This window comes from Stigmatopora nigra, chromosome 16 (assembly GCF_051989575.1).
Source record: "Stigmatopora nigra isolate UIUO_SnigA chromosome 16, RoL_Snig_1.1, whole genome shotgun sequence".
NCBI classification, from domain to species: domain Eukaryota; kingdom Metazoa; phylum Chordata; class Actinopteri; order Syngnathiformes; family Syngnathidae; genus Stigmatopora; species Stigmatopora nigra.
In genome coordinates, this window is record NC_135523.1 from 2,910,312 (window position 1) to 2,929,148 (window position 18,837).

General features: G+C 42.0%; 1 protein-coding gene across 1 annotated transcript in view; it reads left to right on the top strand.

The window, feature by feature from the left end:
- Positions 1-18,473, top strand: part of LOC144209435 (uncharacterized) — a 38,877-nt gene extending 20,404 nt beyond the window's left edge. Inside the window, exons 3-9 of the mRNA XM_077735732.1 lie at positions 2,511-2,591; positions 7,534-7,592; positions 10,352-10,473; positions 12,844-12,931; positions 15,262-15,359; positions 18,114-18,198; positions 18,326-18,473. Of these exons, the coding sequence (XP_077591858.1) occupies positions 2,511-2,591; positions 7,534-7,592; positions 10,352-10,473; positions 12,844-12,931; positions 15,262-15,359; positions 18,114-18,198; positions 18,326-18,431 (639 nt within the window). The 3' untranslated portion in view covers positions 18,432-18,473. The remainder of the gene's footprint in view (positions 1-2,510; positions 2,592-7,533; positions 7,593-10,351; positions 10,474-12,843; positions 12,932-15,261; positions 15,360-18,113; positions 18,199-18,325) is intronic.
- The last annotated feature ends 364 nt before the right edge of the window (positions 18,474-18,837 follow it).

Below are 18,837 nucleotides of genomic sequence, written 5' to 3' on the forward strand. Positions count from 1 at the left end.
GCATTCACCGCGTGCCTTAATTGTAAGACATTAAATCAAGGTCCGCTGTGAACACGGAGAGACGCAACCCGCACACCGGATGTGTTTGTGAGTGTGTATAAATGTGTGTGTGTGTGTGAGATCCTCTTGCTGCATTCCATTTGAAAGCCCTCTCCCCATAAAAAAATGCAAAAAAATCTTCCTGACTGTAGAAAATAGAAGATCCTGGTAAAAGTGTAAAAGTCCAACCTGTCCACTTTGCACCTGAAAAAGACAATAAAATGAAGATGAAAGGTAGTCCAAAACCCAGCCATTTCTCAACTCCTTCTTCTTTCTGACTTTGGCATTAATGGCCGTTCTCCGGCCAAACAAATGGGGCATCTGCCTTCAGCGCAAGAGAGGATTGGGATGATGGAAGGAGGGAGGAGGGATGGAGGGAGGGATGGAAAGGGAAGGATATGAGGGAGGGGGGGGCGTCATGACGTCACTAGGCAAACAGATGTTCCTCTATATTACCCAGCATCCACCAGCAGCATCACCCCTGTGTCCTTGAAACTCTAAAATGACGACTGGCGTGGACATTTTTTACAGTGTGTGTGCGTCTATGTGTATGTGTGTGTGAGTGTCAGTTGCCCTCCCCGCTCTAAAAAATGCCTGTTATGCAACATTGCTCTATCCCACCAGGGGGAAAAAAGCCTAAGCATGTATTAATACTTAACGCAAATGCGCTGACATGCATTTTTTTTATTCATTTTTTTTTAAATACCTTGAATAGATATATTATAAGAAGCCCTCAAAAGAAGAAATGGTAGTTATGGTGATGCGTGTGTGGGAGAAGGGGGGATAGCGACGAGCAGGGGGGGGTACACAAACAAAGGGCAACGCCATTTTAAGACGTCCACTTGAGAACTGGGGGGGTAGGTTGGGGGGGGGGTATTTGGGGGGTCTGTAGCCGCTTTCTTTTTCACTCACCTCGCCGATTCGTCCGCCTCTATTTGTGCCGGGCTACCGCAATAACAATAGCAAGTGCGGCGCATGCGCGGATGGATGTCGCTACGATGCGGACCCCCCACCGTTGAAACTCACCGTGGCTGTCTTGTGGGTTATCCGTCCATTTTGGGGTTTTGGCTCGGCGCCCAGGGTTGAAAGGTTTAGTCCCCGGGTGTGGATGGAGGTGGTGGAAAGGCTCCCGGGAAAGACAGAGATGGCGAGTAGTGCCGCAAAGCATGGCTGCTGCTGCTGTGGCTGCTGTGGGGAGAGGGCAGCTCGTTGTGTGCATCACAATGAGTGCAATCTCTCTTTCTCTCCAATAGGCTCTCTCTCTCTCTCTCTCATCCCCCCTCTCTCTCTCTCTTTCCCTCTCTCTCTTTTACATGCACACTCACACTGTGCATGGTTTCTCTTTTTATGGCTTCTATATATATATTTTTTTTTTTTTTTTGTGTGAATGTTTTGGTTTTGCCGTTTTAAAGCAATTTGGTAGCTTTGAGTAATGTTGTCGGTCGCCACTTGCAATTCATCATTTTTAAAAGCTTCCGGAGGTCCATTAGTCCAGGGCGCTTGATTGCTTTGCATGCAAATTTAAGAAAATTTAATTTCTAAAGGGAAGGGGGGAAGTGATGAGGACTTTTTTTTCAATTGAGATATGAATATGATTCTCCCAAAAGGCCAATTAGCTTTGTCAAAATACTAGAAATGGAGATTTGACTACAAATGTGGCTGCAACATGTGTAGATAGATGGAATAGTGGCACTAAATTGGATCAAAAACACTTCCAGTCATGTATTCTTTATCCTCTGCAAAGAACATCAAATCTATTTCACTCATTGATTCACTCCCAGTGCTCCCAATTCCATTGGATTGGTCATCTAACTCCCATATTGGCAACCAATGAGTCAATAGCATTTCCATGTATTTCGATGGAATCACAACTGAGTTCAAACCCCCCCCTCCCGGCCCACCTCCCCCCTGTGTGTGTGACAAAAGCAAGGGTGACCCCATTGTGCGAGTTCATTGTGATGGAGGGCGGGGGTAGTGGTGGGCGGTTTGGGGGGGGTTCACGGGGACCCCGCGTGGCAGGCCCGTTGACCCGCGCACATGCAAAAGGGCCCTGATGCATTGTTTTGGGGGGCGGGGGGGGGGGGGGGATGTTACAATAGACACACACACACACACACACACACACACACACACACACACAGGCAGGCACGCATGTATCGACATGAGGAATGCTTCCATTTTGAAAGCCATAGTAGCATTATAGTGCTAATGGGAATTTGATAGAAATGTTTAACATTCATTTGGGTCTATTTTATTGTAAAGGTTGATTTTGTAGTGGTTTGGGGGGGGGGTTATGTGATTGAGTGCATGCACTATTGCACTTGGCTTTATTTTTTATGTAAAATGATATTGGGAATTGGCGTTTGCATTCCAGCAGATTGATGCTAATATGTAATAGTATACAAATGATGCTAATGAGAATTAGTGTTGCTTTAGAACGACTATTACAAATGTGCTCTCTCTTTTTTTAGATGCAGTTACAGTCTGGACAAAACTTCTATTGTTATTGTCACTGTTTTGCTGAGAAACATGCCTTCCTCCACGTGGCTAAGGTAAGATGAAAAATTGCTATCATTTTTATTATTAATATATATCTCTTTAAATAACCTGCCCCTAAAAAATCATTGTAAACCATGCTAACCATTTTTAAATTTTTAAAATCTAATGTCTGCTTCAAATATTGACTAAAAATTTTGAGGGGATAATAGTTATTTTAATTATAAATAGAATTATGAATAAAAATGACATTATATAGCTTCTTAGGTTTTTAACTGCAGATTAGTTAGTTTAAAAAACAATATAAAAATCAAGTTCCAATCAAAATTTAAAGAGAAAATAAGCAAATAAAATTGGGATTATTTTATTTTGCCCCATTTCGCCGTTCATGGCAAACTGGCACAACCCCCCGCCCCCCATTACGCCATTTTGTAATTACATGCGAGTATTTGTGTGTGTGTGGACAATTTTGAACAACATAAGCACGTCGTCGGCGTGTCAGCGACCGTCGGAACGAGCGCCTCCGAGTTAACGCCGACACATGCGTCTCCATGGCAACAATCAGGGTTGCCGGGCAACCGCTCTCTTTTAGGGACACGGGCAACCAGCCCGGCCGGGGACCCACTGTAAATACCGGACGTGCCTCCACGCCGTCGGTGTTAGCCCGACGCTAACGACGCTAGCTCCCCTCGGGCGTTTAGCGGCCATTTTGGCTCCTGCGTCTATGGCCTACCCAAAGCCCCCCACCCCACCCACCCAACTCCACCCCACGCGCCAACCAACCCCCAATATAAAGCATTCCATCAGCAGCGACCGAAGCTGACATCACTGCAGTCGGCTCAGCTGTTGGCTAAAAATAGACAAGTGCCTATGCAGGAAATATTTAACTCCTGCTGACCCTCGCGCTACTCAAGAAAATTGCATTTTTTTTTTCTGCAGGGGACCCCTTGACGCCGCTAAACGTTTATTATTCACCCGCTCGCCTCTCCAGAGCCGCCAAATACAATGAATTTCGCGTCTTTTACTGGGCTAGGCTATACCAAGCTAGTAAATTAGCAAAAAATTAAAAATAAATGATATTTTTTACAGCGTGGTTTACTGCGATAGTCTTGACCAAGCTAGTAAATTAACAAAAATAAGATATAAATGATTTTTTTAGCACTTTTCTGGAAAAATAGCTTTAGTTTTTGGCTCGCCATTTTAACTCATTTTGTAAATAAGTTTTGCATTTTGTATGTAGTCAAAACGTACCCTTATTTTGAAAGTATTGCGCTCACTTTTTTTCAAACTAGTTTGGTAGACGCGTATTGGCTAAAATGATAACGTTAATTTGCTGTTTGTGCTTTTTATTTCTTTGCAAATGTTAAAAAAGGAAACAATTTGAAAAGCATCAGAAAATTGGACCTTTGTTTTTAGAAAATATGTCAAAAAATGTGCAAATTCTCCTAACTTTCTCCGATTTTCGCCATTTTTTGGCTCCGCCCCTCTCCCCGTCGTAACGGCAACCGTGGACGTGGTTGAAATTGGGCGGTGGCCCGCGTCCAGGTCTCGTGGCGCGGCGCAAAGTCATTGGAGCGGCGTGAATGCGTCTTTTGTTTAGCCGTCGGCGGCTAATGAGGCGGCGCTTTGTGGCGGGCCTCTCCACATCAAGTGGGCTGGCGGACTCATTAACCTGACTGCCGCAAATAAAGCAGGCAGGCACAAGAGACGCCTATGATAGCGCACTTAAGACCCCCCCACACACATAACCTCCTCCTCCTCGCCCGCAGTCAGTCTCCCGACGCTCCTCCTCCTCCGCCTCTGGCCTATTTCCGGTGGCCCGAATAAGGACGCGCGCTTCCTTCCACTTGTTACGGGTGGCGACGGCTAACCGCAATTTGCCCGAGACGGAAGATGCGGTCGATTTGGGCCAGTCGATTCCGCTTCTCGTTGCGACTGGGCCTCGTTCGAGTGTGTGTGGAAATTGTGACGTGTGTAGCGTTAACCGATGTCATTTTAGGACTCTTGAGGTTAGTTTTAGGTCTTGGAAATGGGTTGTTTTTTGGGGATACTTTACTATTTTAGATAAAATATTTTGATTTTTTTTTTACAAATGGATTAAAAGCCCTGAATAGTCCGTTTTTTTATAGATCTAAAACAATGTTTATTTTAGCTTTTTTAAAATATATTTTTAGATTTTACTTAATATTTTTTTAACTAAAAACACAGAAAAATAGGATTAAAAAAGGACAATTATTGATTTAAAACAGGGGAAAAAAACGGTGTTTTCATTCCAATCTAATAGCAAAAACATGGCATCGCTATAGTATCGTTACCGCCCCCCCAAAAATAAAAATAGTATTTGTGTGAGGCTAATTAGAACCAAATGAGTATTTTGACGACTTAGGTGGAGCATATTTTGAAATTCAAATGAGTCAAATTAGCATTTTCCAAAACAAACATGACAAGATAAGCACTCATTCGTAGAAAATTCTTCCAAGTCAACGTCTCCCAAAAACTTCAATGTACTTCCATTTTTTTTCCTCCTCGTTCCTCCTCTCTTTGTCTTTAATCTTTAAAGCGTTTTTCCAAGCCGACTTGACTTATTGAGGTCGCCTTAGCGAGCGGCGACCGCTCCACTGCCAGTCGCATTTTTCTAACCCGTTTGTTTCTCCATCGCGGCGGGGGAACATGGCTGAATTATGCATCCTTGTAAAATTGGGTCACCAGCCCTCACATTTTCACCATTCCCCTTTTTTTACGTTTAGCATTAGCATTAGCATTAGCGCTCCCGGTCTTCCACCCTCCCCCGATATTGATTCGCCTTTAGCATCAAGTTTGATATATGACCTGAGAAATTTCCTTTATGTAGATTAGATACAACTGATATTCCAAACACCCCCCACCCCCCAAAAAACCCACCCACAATTTTTCATACCCCCACATTTCCGTTTTATAGCCCGTCATTGTCCTCGCGATTTTAATCTCTCGATAAGCAAACGCCGATGTGTGGGGGAGGGGGGGGATATGGGAGGGGGGCAGGGGGGGGGGGCAGCCGTTACAATGTGCGATTAATCGAGCGAGGGGGGGGGCTTATTTTGCGAAAAGGAAATTTTCATAACGACATCAAAAGAGCCGACTGACAAATTGCAGATGAGCTTCCATTAATTAGACGGGCCCCACGCGCTAATGTTTATTTAAATGAAAGTGCATTATTGATTGACCTCGGTAATGGGGGGGGGGGGGGGGTCAATGACAATTGACTTTGGGAATGATGAATATGAAAATATGACTACTCAAATATAAGCCGTATGCATAAAAATGGGCCAATTTTTTGATCAAAATGAACTGAATTAATATAAATATGCAGCAGTTAGGAACAAAATATATATACAATTATTTTTAAATTAAATTAATAATAATAAGAAGAAGAATATAATCTACTTTGAAAATTGTACCATTTAAAATAGGTCTTAATATATAGGTAATATAAAGTCAAAATACTATTGAATGAAAGTACTAATAACACAATACAATGCTTGTTTACTCCAACAAAAACATGATGTAAATGTACATAAATTCTATAAAATACTATGATACTCTAAGCAATAATACATTCTAAATTAATGAATACTCTTCTAACTATTAATACAGTCATGTAGGACCTTTTAAATTTGACAATCCACCTCATAAAGTATCACTATTCAGTATTAAAATAAAATTTGGTGGAGTACTTCAATTCAGAAGGGAATATCCAATAAATGGGAACAAATCCAAATCCTAAAAGATAAATCTAGAGATGGACAGAGTGACTAATAATGTGCAGGCGTTGAAGGCTTGCTTTTGCACCATACCTGCACAGATGGCAGGCCGGCATGGTCGGAGAAATCAGATGGGGAGGGGGGGTTTGTTCGTTTCATCATACACACACTCGACAAAAATGTGCGCCTCGTCGTTCAATAGGAATATGTCTAGAAAATGTACAAGTACTATAAAACGCAGACATTGTGTGAAGAATGCGGGAGGGACCTTATTGCTTTCACACATTCCTTTCATGGCGTCTAATTATGACGGATCAGGCTCCGCTTAAGAGTGTGTGTGTGTGTGTGTGAAGGCTAAACAGAGTGCTAAAGCGCCCCGCGTCAGCCCTAAATGGCATCTTGGCAGCCTGGAGGAGTCTATTACCAGAAGGTTTGAGATCTCCACCACAGCATCCTTCACTCTTATTGAGTCTTCTTCTCCTTCTAGTCGATGCCACTCGCCCTCCTCCGTCAAGACGTTTCGGTTTAAAAATTCTGCCTTCAGACTGGATTTTGCGTTTAAAAATTCAGCCCCCGCAGATGGTTTAACGTAGCAACTTGAAATTTGGTATGCATGTATATTAGAAAAAGATGAACAAAAAAGTCTCTTGGATGTATGTGTTAAAATGCAGAGGAAGTTAGCTACTTTAGGTTAATTGATGATTTTAAGGAAAGTAGGTTGACTGTTTCTAGACTGTATTTTGTGTTTAAAAATTCAGCCCCCGCAGACGCTTTTACTTAGCAACATAAAATTTGGTATACATATTTATTATGAACAGACAAACAAAAAAGTCTCTTGACTTCATGTGCTAAAATGCAGGGTAATTTAGCTAATTTGGATTAATTGCTCCTTCTAATGAAAATAGGTTGACTATTTTCCTACTATGTTTTGCATTTAAAAATTCAGCCCCCGCAGACGCTTTTACCTAGCAACATAAAATTTGGTATACATATCTGTTATGAACAGACAAACAAAAAAGTCTCTTGAATGCATATGCTAAAATGTAGATAAAGTTGTGTACTTTGCTTAGAAGTGACACAAACAGTCTATTTGAATGGGTCCTTGAAAAATGACCTTGTCCATTTTGCGACTAAATGGCAAACATACACACCCGACAGATAAGTGACATGAAATTGCCACCAGGTACCGTCTCGGGTGCTTGTCACCCGCGTCCCCCTGTTTACCATTTTATCAACGCTCGATTTTATCTCCTGACAGGTTCACCATCGCAGACGTTTTCCTCGCCACGCTGCAAAGAACACGAGGATGATACGAAGGTAAGAAACGCAATGGCGGCGGTGGTGGTGACGCCATTGGCGAGATTGGCCTACTTAGTTCACCCCGCGTCGGGTTTAGATTTCAATTAATTTGGCGGGGGAGAGCGGGGGGAGGGTCAGGTTGCAGGTTGGCGTTCAGCACCATGGAGAGCGACGGGGGGTCGGTGTAGGGGATGCCGCTACCGCCGTAAAAGGGGGCGGGAAAATGCCGGCGAAGCACATTCGCGTGTGTAACGGCGCAGGTCAGGAAGATTGTTGAGTGTGTGTGTGTGTGTGTGTGTGTTGTGGCATACTAATCAGTTCCCAAAGGCCCTTTAGAGGCTTCAAATCCCTCAGCTTGTCATTTTTCGCCATTAGTCTCAAAGGGGAGGGGGGCGGAGTCACGCAGGAAAATGATGTAAATGTATGGCGCTTTTCCGCTAGTGACCGGCATTCCGTGACATTCCAGAGGATGGTCGTGCGGCCATTTTGAGAAGGGGAGGTTGTGTTGTGGACATGTCAAGTGTGGGAAGTATTAGCGTTAGCATTGGAGTGTAGCGTTAATAACTATGGCATTTTTAGTTGTTTTATTTTGGGAATTATGGGTAGTATAATAATAAACCTTTTTTTGTTCTTAAATTATATATGTGAAATTAATTATATCACCCTCACTTGTATGTTTGTAGATAAAATTAGCTTAAATTTATCATTTAGCAAGTCAATATATTGTTAAATCAGTGCTCTAAATAAAAAAAAATGTAATTATTTAAAAGTAAATGTGAGTAAATATCATTAATCAGTAAAATGATATAAAAGCTGCTTTGTTAGTTAGACATTAGGTATTAAATGTAATATTGTATGTGTAGTTTTTAACTCACTGTCAATTTCAAGTCAATATTGCCAGGATGCCTCATCATATTTTGACTCATTTCTAATAAATGAACAAGCGCAAAAATCGGCTCCTCCCACCCACCCTGGTTATCTCCCTCCGGATGGCTTTGTGTGTCACGCTCGCTCGTTCGCCGACTCGAGCACAACACCGCCGTGCCACCGCGCTGATAAATAGGTCAGAGAGCTTTTCCGACCCCCCCTCGCCCCCCCCCCCCCCCTCGCCGTTCCGATGGTTTCAGGCCCGGCTTGGCAAATTGAACATAATTAAGGCCCAAGGCAAAGGTTGCACTTTTCCTCGCAGTCGACTGACGGGGAGCGGCGAGTTGGCGCGGGGACACGCCGCCATGCTAGTTGTTGTTGGGGAAGAGGGGGGCGGGGTTTGGATGTAATGGCAGCCATTACAGAAAAACTCATCACTGCATCTCTATTCAGTGCTTTTTTTTTGTCCACTATTGATCGTACGCGAGGAATTGTTTGACATTTTGAGGAAATATGTCGATAAACGGCTTGGCGCTGACCGCATTTTACGGATTATAAGGCGCCATTTTTTCATAGTTTCGATTATACAGTAAAGTTATGGAGCAAATTACTATTAATTAATCAAATAAATTCTCCTAAAATAGGTTAAACATCATTTGAATGTTAATTTTACAAAGCGCGTAGGCTTGCAGGGGGTGCTGGAGTCTATCCCAGTGAGAAATGGGGACCCGGAATTGGTTTAAAGGGTAGAATAAGTTGTTTTAAGAATGTTTTAAGAGAATTTTAAAGTTATAAAATAAGATCAGAACGTCTCATATCAATTTAAATACGCCCCCAGAATAGTTTTCGTCAACAACAACAAAAACAATCCGAGCCTAACATGAATATTCAAAAGCCCCACAAATGACTCTCTCTCAGAAAATAATGAGTTTATTAGCATTTGTTTATTTGCCCACATTTCTACAAGTCCTAATGAGGCGTCTGCGCTGGCTTTTATTTTGAAAAAGTCCACACCAAGTTAACCAAGGATAAAAAGTGGCAATTATAACGCATATTGACGCCAGTTGACATTTTAGGCCGTGGAGATATTTGACCTTCTCACATAAGTCGTGATGAAAGGTCAATGGCCTCCTCAATCTTGACATGCTCTTTGGCGCCCCTCTCAGGCCAATACCACCTCCATTTATCTTCAAAACAACACACATTCTTGCACATAATAGTCCAACCAGTTCGACATATATTCTTTATCCTCTCAGAGATTAAAAAAAAAATGTCATTTTGCTGAGTCACCGAGACCCCGATTGACGTTTATCTCCGTCAATGGCGGCGAAATGTAATGACGCTAATTAGCCTTGACTTAAGCGACCCATCGTGGTCCGATCCAATCAGGCTAATCGCCCCCTCCCCCTTTCTTCAACCTAATGGGCTTTCCCTGCTCCGGTGACTTTGCACTTAACGGGCGGAAGAAGGGGTGGTCACTCACGATAGGAGCCCCCCCTCAAACCCCTCCCTCACATTTTGCTTCTTATTTAATCATAAGAGTATCGGCGTGGTTCCGTATGAATATGCATGAGGCTCCCAATGGGTGTGCCAATAAATGAATATTCACGTTTAATCTATAGCCCACAGCATGCATGTTTTATTCATCACTTTGGTGTGGGGGGGTCTGATTTAATTTTTGCAGCGTTTTCATTTCCTGATGCGCTCGGGTGTCAAAAAGGCGGTCGGTGGGCCGTTTTTTGGACCCGTCGCATCATTTGGCGCGGTCCGCCAAAGTCAATTATGTGTGGCGACTTGATATTTTGGGATACATTTTTAATGAATGTACAGAGAATGTTTTTTTTTTTTCATATATGACAGTGCTTGACCTTTAAAATTCCAATTTTTTTCTTCTTCTGCTTTTCTGTTAGGTGCACTTTCAAAACAAAAGGTAGCACGTTTACAAGGCCAAGACGAAGGCGATCCGGCCCCAAGCAGTCAAATTCCCAGTGGAGAAGATTCTTGGGTCTAAAAGGCTTGGAGCTTCGACGAGGTGACACTTTAAAAGCTTTTTCTTTGACGCAAAAAAGGCCGCTTTCCACACAATTGAACCAACAAGTCCAATTGCATTACATACAGCCAAATCCCTCCAAACTTCCAGATTGGACGTCTATATATATGTATATTCACATATATATGTATATGTATATGTATATGTATATGTATATGTATATGTATATGTATATGTATATGTATATGTATATGTATATGTATATGTACATGTACATGTATATGTATATGTATATGTATATGTATATGTATATGTATATGTATATGTATATGTATATGTATATGTATACGTTCTTCTGCTGGGCAGTTTTTTTGAATTTTTCTACCAAAATTATTTTTAAAAATGAGATTTATTTGTTGCTTTTATTTCCGCAAGTCATTTTGTCTTCATTGACATTCTTTTGCGCCGCCAGATTGTGAGCCATTTGGGGATTGGCGGCCAGGCTAAATTTGCGCATCAGCACGTCCTAATCCCCCCCTCCTAGCACCACAATCCGGGATTAGGCGTCTTCGTCGTTTCCGCCGAGGGGCGTGGCCAGGCCGCCCCGTTTTTTTCGACATGACGGCTAACTGCCCCGCATCTCAAAATGTCCGCTTGTTAATTTACAATGCGCGTGCGAGGTCAATCTCATCTGCCTGCTCGGCATAATCCTTAAAGGTCAGAGTTCGTCTGGCTTGATGGGCAGATGGGATGCTCAAAATGGGGCAGATGGGGAAAATTGTCATTTCAGCCATTTTATTTGTACTCCATCTTGTGAATAGTGAGAAGGAATGAGCTAAAAATAATAATAAAACACAATTACAACATTGGTTTTCATCTAAAGCCCAAAAATGATATTGAACCGTACATCTATTGACGTCGATGCACCAAAACAGTGTCTTTTGTGTCCGACAGATTTGTTCTAAATCGGGAAAATCTAATCCGGCACAAGAAGATTAAATCCTTTTGAAATTGCTGCATAGAAAAATGTCCTTGCATTGTTCTATCCATCCCAATCGGGATTTGCGCCATTTTGTTAGTTTAAATAGCCATTATTTTGACCATGTAGCTCGTTTCGTAAATGCTAGCATATGGCGTCAAAAGCGCTTCCCTTGGGGGACAAAGGTGTCCATCGAGTCGGCCTCCACGCGTCGAGGTTATCTGTATGACAAAGCCACCCCGACCGACCCCGACACCCCCGCCGCGTGCCATCCATTTTCATGAGGCGGTTGGTGACCTTCCGGGGGTCGCCGGGCTCCAGCTGGCGCGTGTGTGGCTTTTCTTGAAGCCATTTCGCTGCCACTTGACCTCGTCATCGTTGCAAAATATTTGACTGGTCGCTCGCAAGTGCAAAAAAAGGCTTTTTAAATGTCAAAATAATCAAGTGTAGACCACCAGAACTACTATTGAGTTAGCTTAAATCGCTAGCTAGCAATTCTATTTATCACTTTAAATCAGATATGGGCAAACTACGGCCCACGGGCCACATATGGCTTTTTTTTTTACTTGACTTTGTACTTTATACTTTTTACTTGACTTTGTACTTTATACTTTTTACTTGACTTTGTACTTTATACTTTTTACTTGACTTTGTATTTTGTACTTTTTACTTGACTTTGTACTATATACTTTTTACTTGACTTTGCACTTTATACTTTTACTTGACTTACTACTTTATACTTTTGACTTGACTTACTACTTTATACTTTTGACTTTAATGATGAGTGATGAGTATGTTAATACATTAGTACTTTTTTTCGGTTTATGTTTCATATGTACTGTTAACGGATGCACTTTTTTATATGTATCGCATCTTGTGCTTACCCCGCCCATCTGTCACATTTTTAGGAATACCCCAATTGAAAGCAAAGCTGATTTCAGAATGAGAGTTTCGTCTATTCACCATCTCGGACGAACACCACTCAATTCCTTGTACCATCATTGGAATTGAACCCCAATCCGCAGTGCCTTGACCTCTATTTTTTTGTTTTGATGCCTTCAGATTCACGACGAGGAGACGGGTGTTGTTCTAAAACGAGGCGAGGAGAGAGCGGCGGGGGGGTGTCGTATTAGGGGATGGCGTGGGGTGGGGGGGTGCTTTAATCTGATTAGACCTGGCTCAAATCCCAAGTAGCGGCTGAAGTGCAGTGCTTGTGCTTTGCCAAGGGCTTAAGTCTGACACACGGAAATCGTCTAAAGCCCCGCAAAAAAAAAAAAATCGACGGCGCTAAAGACGGAAATCGCCGTCATTACGCGGTCATTAGGGGGGGGCATGGGGGTGCCGCATCTGCTGCTAAGTGCAAAAACAACTGCGTCAAAAACTCGAGACTTTTGTTTTTTGGTTGATTTAATTTGTCTAATTTTTTTTGATAGGTGAACGACTGGCGGCCATTGTTCGAAACGGCGTGGATGAATATCGGCATCAATGGCGTCCAGACGTAGTGGAAATGAGATTGAAAAGGTAAACAAACACACGCTGTTCTCCCACAAATTATTTGTCGAAAAACACATGACAGCACGTCTCCCCCCCCCCCCAAAAAAATATTTCGATATAAATCCTCGCCACAATTGATGTATCGACTCCCAACATGGAATAATAATCATTTAGCGGCCATCCAATATCAAAGCCCCGCACTCATAATTAATACGCCAACATATGAGTTTTTTGCAATGAATGAATACGGAAATGAACGCTATCACGTTGATAACCAAATACATTTATTGACTTGTTTTCATTACAATCTTCCGACTAGGTTTATTTATTTAGCCACGTAGCATGATTAAAAAAAATAATAATACCCATACATGTGTATTCAACTGCCCTCTGGTGGCCGAGATAAGAACAACAAAAGGAGCAGCGCAAGATCCGTGCAAAAAATGTATTTTTTCATTTAGATACTGCATCAATGTCAAAAAGTACAAATTAAAATACTTATGCAAACTATAACGATAATAGTAATTTTAAAATGGCATCATCGTCGTCCAAAATTTACCAAAAAATATATAAAATGTCATTAATAATCATGTTGCAAGCTACTTAAATAAGTAAATTCCTAAATTGCAAACTATAGAAATCCAGTCACTTTTGTTGTACTTTTTTAAATTTTTCCAAATAACCCCTTTTTTTTCTTCCTCCTACTGGTCGCCACCGGAAATGGATTTCCGTTGACCGCGCGTCCCTTCCGGCCCGATCAATGTCTCACGTTAAAGCGATCGATGGCCGAGGGCAACTAACGATCCGCATTGCGGACCCTCCTCCGCCAGGTGGGATGACGGAGAAGTCGATTCCGTCAGTTGGTTATTAAACAAATGTTGCATTACCGCGAGGGGGGTCGTAAAAATACGCCTTAGTTTTGGGAGAGTTTTTTTTTTTTTGCGCAATATGGCGACTTCTCACTAAACGCCAAGTTTGAAAGTTCTCCCCGCCGCCGCCGCATTAATGGCGTGGGTGGACGGACGGCGAAAGTGCGGAAACGCCGACGGCCATCTCGCACGGAAAACGATTAAAAAGTGTCCGTGAGGTAAAGAGTCATAAAAACAAGGCCGGGATGCAGGACGTGTTTCCATAGTAACGGGCAGAAATGTGCCAAAGCGCACCGCGGGGAGCCACCTCGCCGACCAATTAAGGGGGCTCAAATCAACCGTGGCCTTTTACGATTGGAACGGTGCAAAAAAAAAAAAAAAGTTGTTTGCCGTTTTTTGGATGCCGGTGACGCCGATAAACGTCCAATATGCTTTTATTTGATTAATTAGTTATTTTATAACTAATTAAAAAATGTTTAAAAAATTTAATGTTAAAAAGATTAAATTTAAAAAAATATACATTTAAAATAACGTTGACATGCTAATTGCAATGGTGGTGGGCCTAAAACTCTTAAATAAAAAATAAAATTAGACATTTAAAATAACGTTGATATTCTATTTGCAATGGTTGTAGGACTTAAGCTTTTAGATGAAAATAAACAATGTTAAAATAAAATATCTTAACATTTATATATATATATTTTCCATTATTTTGTCCATTTAACAAATATGAATTTAAAAAAAAACACAACATTATCAGACTAGTAAACCAGTGTAAATCATCATGTCATGCAAATATACATTTAAAAATGACTTAAATGTAAGATTAATTCTCACAAAAAAAAACCCTGACTCGTGCACGTCCCCACCATTTTCCCTTTGACCTTGACGCGGGTTTCCTACCATTCCCTCTGCCGCCATGACACCCGCAATCTCATTCGCCGCGCTGGCTGCCCTCCTGTGGCGAGCCCAAGCATCATTAGAGACCGCCCCCCACACACACACACACATGTGTCAGAGCACTGATCAATAGTTGATGGCGCTGCTGGTCAAAACCAGGGCCAAACTATTGCGTGCGGAGGGAGGGAGGGCGGCCCACAGGGAAAACAAAACAAAAAAATCATTGGCTCAGTCCATCTATCCATCCCTACTATCTATTAATACCTATTAATGCCACTGGGTCCATTTACACCCGCTGTGGCGCCATTTTGGGCCTCCAAAAATTCCTATGCAGCAATATTTACATGCATTTTTTGGTGGAAATACACAATAAATAACTGCATTTCCACTCGTGTCCACTAGTACAATCAAACCAATCTACTATTACTCCTACTCCTAATGTATATATAGTTTTTATATATAAATATTGCATTTAAACCTAACTAGTAATCCAGGGTTTTCCTTATGGGCAATAATAGAAACATTTATTTGAGGTGAAGTATTTACTCGTGGCGTTCCTCATTAACCTTAACCGTGTTGTGTTTGCAGCTCACGTCGTACAGCGAAGGCGAAACCCCAACCCGGACCCCCGCCCCCCCCGACCAGCTCACACATTAAGGAGCGCACGGCATCTTTTCCGGCAAGAGGTGAGGCGTTAAGAGACAGACAAGGCAATCTCAAATCAAGCATTCCATTTAGAAAATAATAGAGCGCTGCCACCGGCAATCATTACCAGGGGTAGAACCGGTCGTCGACTGGTCGGCGTGTGTATATAATAGCCACCATGTTTTGTCTTGCTCATTGGTACGTTTAACTTTGGCTAGGTAATTGAAAAAGAAAATGGTAGCAATTCAAAACAAGCCACAATTTGGGATTAATTACAAATAACATGTAAAATAGTAGAGGGATGGCTCGTTTTTGGCAGAGGATAAAGAATCTATGACTTAGTCCTGTTTGTTTATTCCACGCTTGGCTTGATTGTACCTCGATAACAACCAGAAAAAGTCATTATTAGCTTTCTCTCGCGCTATCCCAAGCAATCACGTCCACCCGCCACTAATAGCCACTCATTAAGCACCACCGGCAGTGTAAACAATGCGGTTGTGTACACTGGCTCCTGATTGGCTGGACCACAAATGAGCTTTGCTCTTGATTAAGGGATCACTTGAGCTTTTTTTTCTCCGTGTAATCCCAACCGTGATTTTGGGGGTGTCTTTACCACCAACTCGTTTTGATCAATTAAATGTCACGACCGATCGGGCCAAAAAAATAAAAATACGAGCTATCTATCTGGAAATCCCGCGCCTAATTGGACGCCTATCCTCTAATTGCCGGGGGATGAAGAATTCGCCCATCTCGCGTCCCCCGATTTTGCGCTCCGCTAATTTTAGCTGCTATCAGTCGCTTGTTGGATTGGACGCCGGCTGGCTCTCTTTGTTAGCCTACATTCTTAAAATAAGGCATTTTAATTAGCATTTACGGCGGCTCAGCATCCCTCGTTTCTTGACCTTGATGGCAAGGTTGGAGGTGACTGAGCATGCGAGGGCTATTAAACACATACACACAGCATCTCTTTCCCTCCCTCGTTGTTAGCATTCGACCTTTGCTGGCTATTCTAAATGGTGATAGCTTGTTATTGTGTACGGAGCATATGATTATATACAGTGATATCGTATATGCTGTGAGGGTGAAAATTGTCAAATGATAATCATTTCTCTAAATAGACATGATGAAAGGCCAAATTATTATTTTCTGCACTATAAGGGGCAGTAGTAGTAATAGTGGTGATAGTAGTAGTCATAGTAGTAGTAGTTGTTGTTGTAGTGGTAGTAATAGTAGTTGTTGTAGTAGTGGTAGTAATAGTAGTTGTTGTTGTAGTACTAGTAGTAGTTGTTGTAGTAGTGGTAGTGATAGTAGTTGTTGTTATAGTACTAGTAGTTGTTGTTGTAGTACTAGTAGTTGTTGTTGTAGTACTAGTAGTAGTTGTTGTAGTAGTGGTAGTAATAGTAGTTGTTGTTGTAGTACTAGTAGTTGTTTTTGTAGTACTAGTAGTTGTTGTTGTAGTACTAGTAGTAGTTGTAGTAGTTGTTGTGGTTGCAGTGGTAGTTGTAGTAGTAGTAGTCGTAATGGTAGTATTTTATGGCATACCAGAGTTTAATGCACAGTAGTAGTAATGGTTTTGTACATGTATATCTAGTAAATCAAATAGGTATTTTGACCATAAAGACCTTTAAATTAGACTGTCCAACTCGTATACCCAAATATAAATAAATGTAGTATATTCAGATGAGTTGCACGCGATTGCAACACACAGACATATGATATTAAAAGCCCACATCAATCAAAGCTGTGGACCTCAACACGTGATTTTCCCTCGCTCGATTGACACACGTTTAACCTAACGATGTTTCACTTGTACTCTGGCCCCACTCCATGTTGCCACGCTCCCTTTTACCGGCTGCCATTGGCTCCCATTGGCTCCCATTGGCTGCCATTGGCCCCCGTGTCACACCTAATTATTATTTTGACAGCGCCGCCCGCCCGTGCCACTGTTATTTTCCCAAGCGCCGAGGCGCGCCGTGAATCCCGAGCCGCGTGGCACGGTTGCGCGTGGAGAATAGCGAGTGATCGGGGGAGGGAGGAGAGAGGGGGGAGAGCGTGGGAGGGAGGAAGATGAGGAAGAGGAGCCAGATCAATAGCACTGCTACAAACAAAGAGCTGTCCGACTTAAGATGGCCACCTTTTCGCCACGCGTGCGCAGGCCGTCTAGTTATCATTTGCAGTGGATGGATGACCCGTGTAGCGCGTAGGCCGACATTCGGGTTAAAACCCAGCGCGGCCTAAAATAGCCTTCCCAAAAAAAATGGCCGAAGGTGCACTCACACTGGTGGATTTGCTATGAAATGTACTGATATGATTTTGTGGATTGAAATGAAATAGGTTTAAAGTAGTAGGTAGGACAATGGAAAATGCAGTTTTGGAACTTTAACGCCATCTTGTGGTTGTGTGTGGGATGGTGCTATTTTATTATAATGTTAGTGGTCATTTATGAACATTTTTGTACTTTTAGGAGATTATCTTAAACTGCCATTGACAGGGATAGACGTCTAATGTATGTATGAAATACTGTAGTTCAGCGTGTATAGTTTGCGTGCTGGCGGCGAGCGTTATGGAAGAGCTACAGAAAATCAATGAGATGCTTTATTCCATGTGAATGGCGTTTGCGAGAGAGGAGGGGTCACCCATTCAGAAAGAAGGTCACCCTCGCGGATGTCGAGGCCAGACAAATGTCAAAAAGTGGATGCCAGGAGTTCCAAAAGAAAAAAATATGCCATTGTTAGAGGAAAAGTGGTCTGTTTTGGTGGAATATTTTTACATATTTCTTTTGTGTGTTTCCACAGAGTGTCCAGTGGGGCGGCCATATTGGTGGGGGCAACAATCTAATGTGGTGGTTTTCAATCTGGAGCGTGCTGGAGTTATGACCAGGTTTGAGATCAATATTAATTATTATGTTACAGCGGCAGATGGAGCTATTTTTTACTATCAAGTACCTCAAAAAAACAAAAAAGGCTGTTAAAATTAATTAATTTTCCAAACTGCTTATCCTCACTAGGTTCATGGAGGGTGCTGGAGCCTATCACAGCCAACTATGGGTTCCAGGCGTCTGGGAAAAAAGCTTCGCGACTCGTAACCATGGCAACAGACAGCCTCATAAATAGCACTGAGCTGTCAATCAAAGTATTTCTCACGTCCCTTATTTATTAAATATATGATCCATTCATTTCATTTGTATTATATTCTTATGGGTAGATCTTTTAGATTTTTAGCTGTATAAACTGAGTGCATTTATTTAATGGATTTTTTTTTTCTTCCTAGGTTATATTTACTAACTTTTTGGCCTAGATGTCCAATCCAATGGAAGTAGGATGGCCCTCATTTGAGTCAAAGCTACATTATGAGGCCTGGGGTCCCTAATTAATTGTCCCAAACACATCTCATCTTCCCTGTTGGGCGACAAAACAACACATTTGTTGTGTTGACAGACCAAAGTGAAAAAGGCAAGTGTTATCATGTTTTTTTTTCTTGATAAAACCTGGTTAATGTAACACAAGTTAACACCAATTG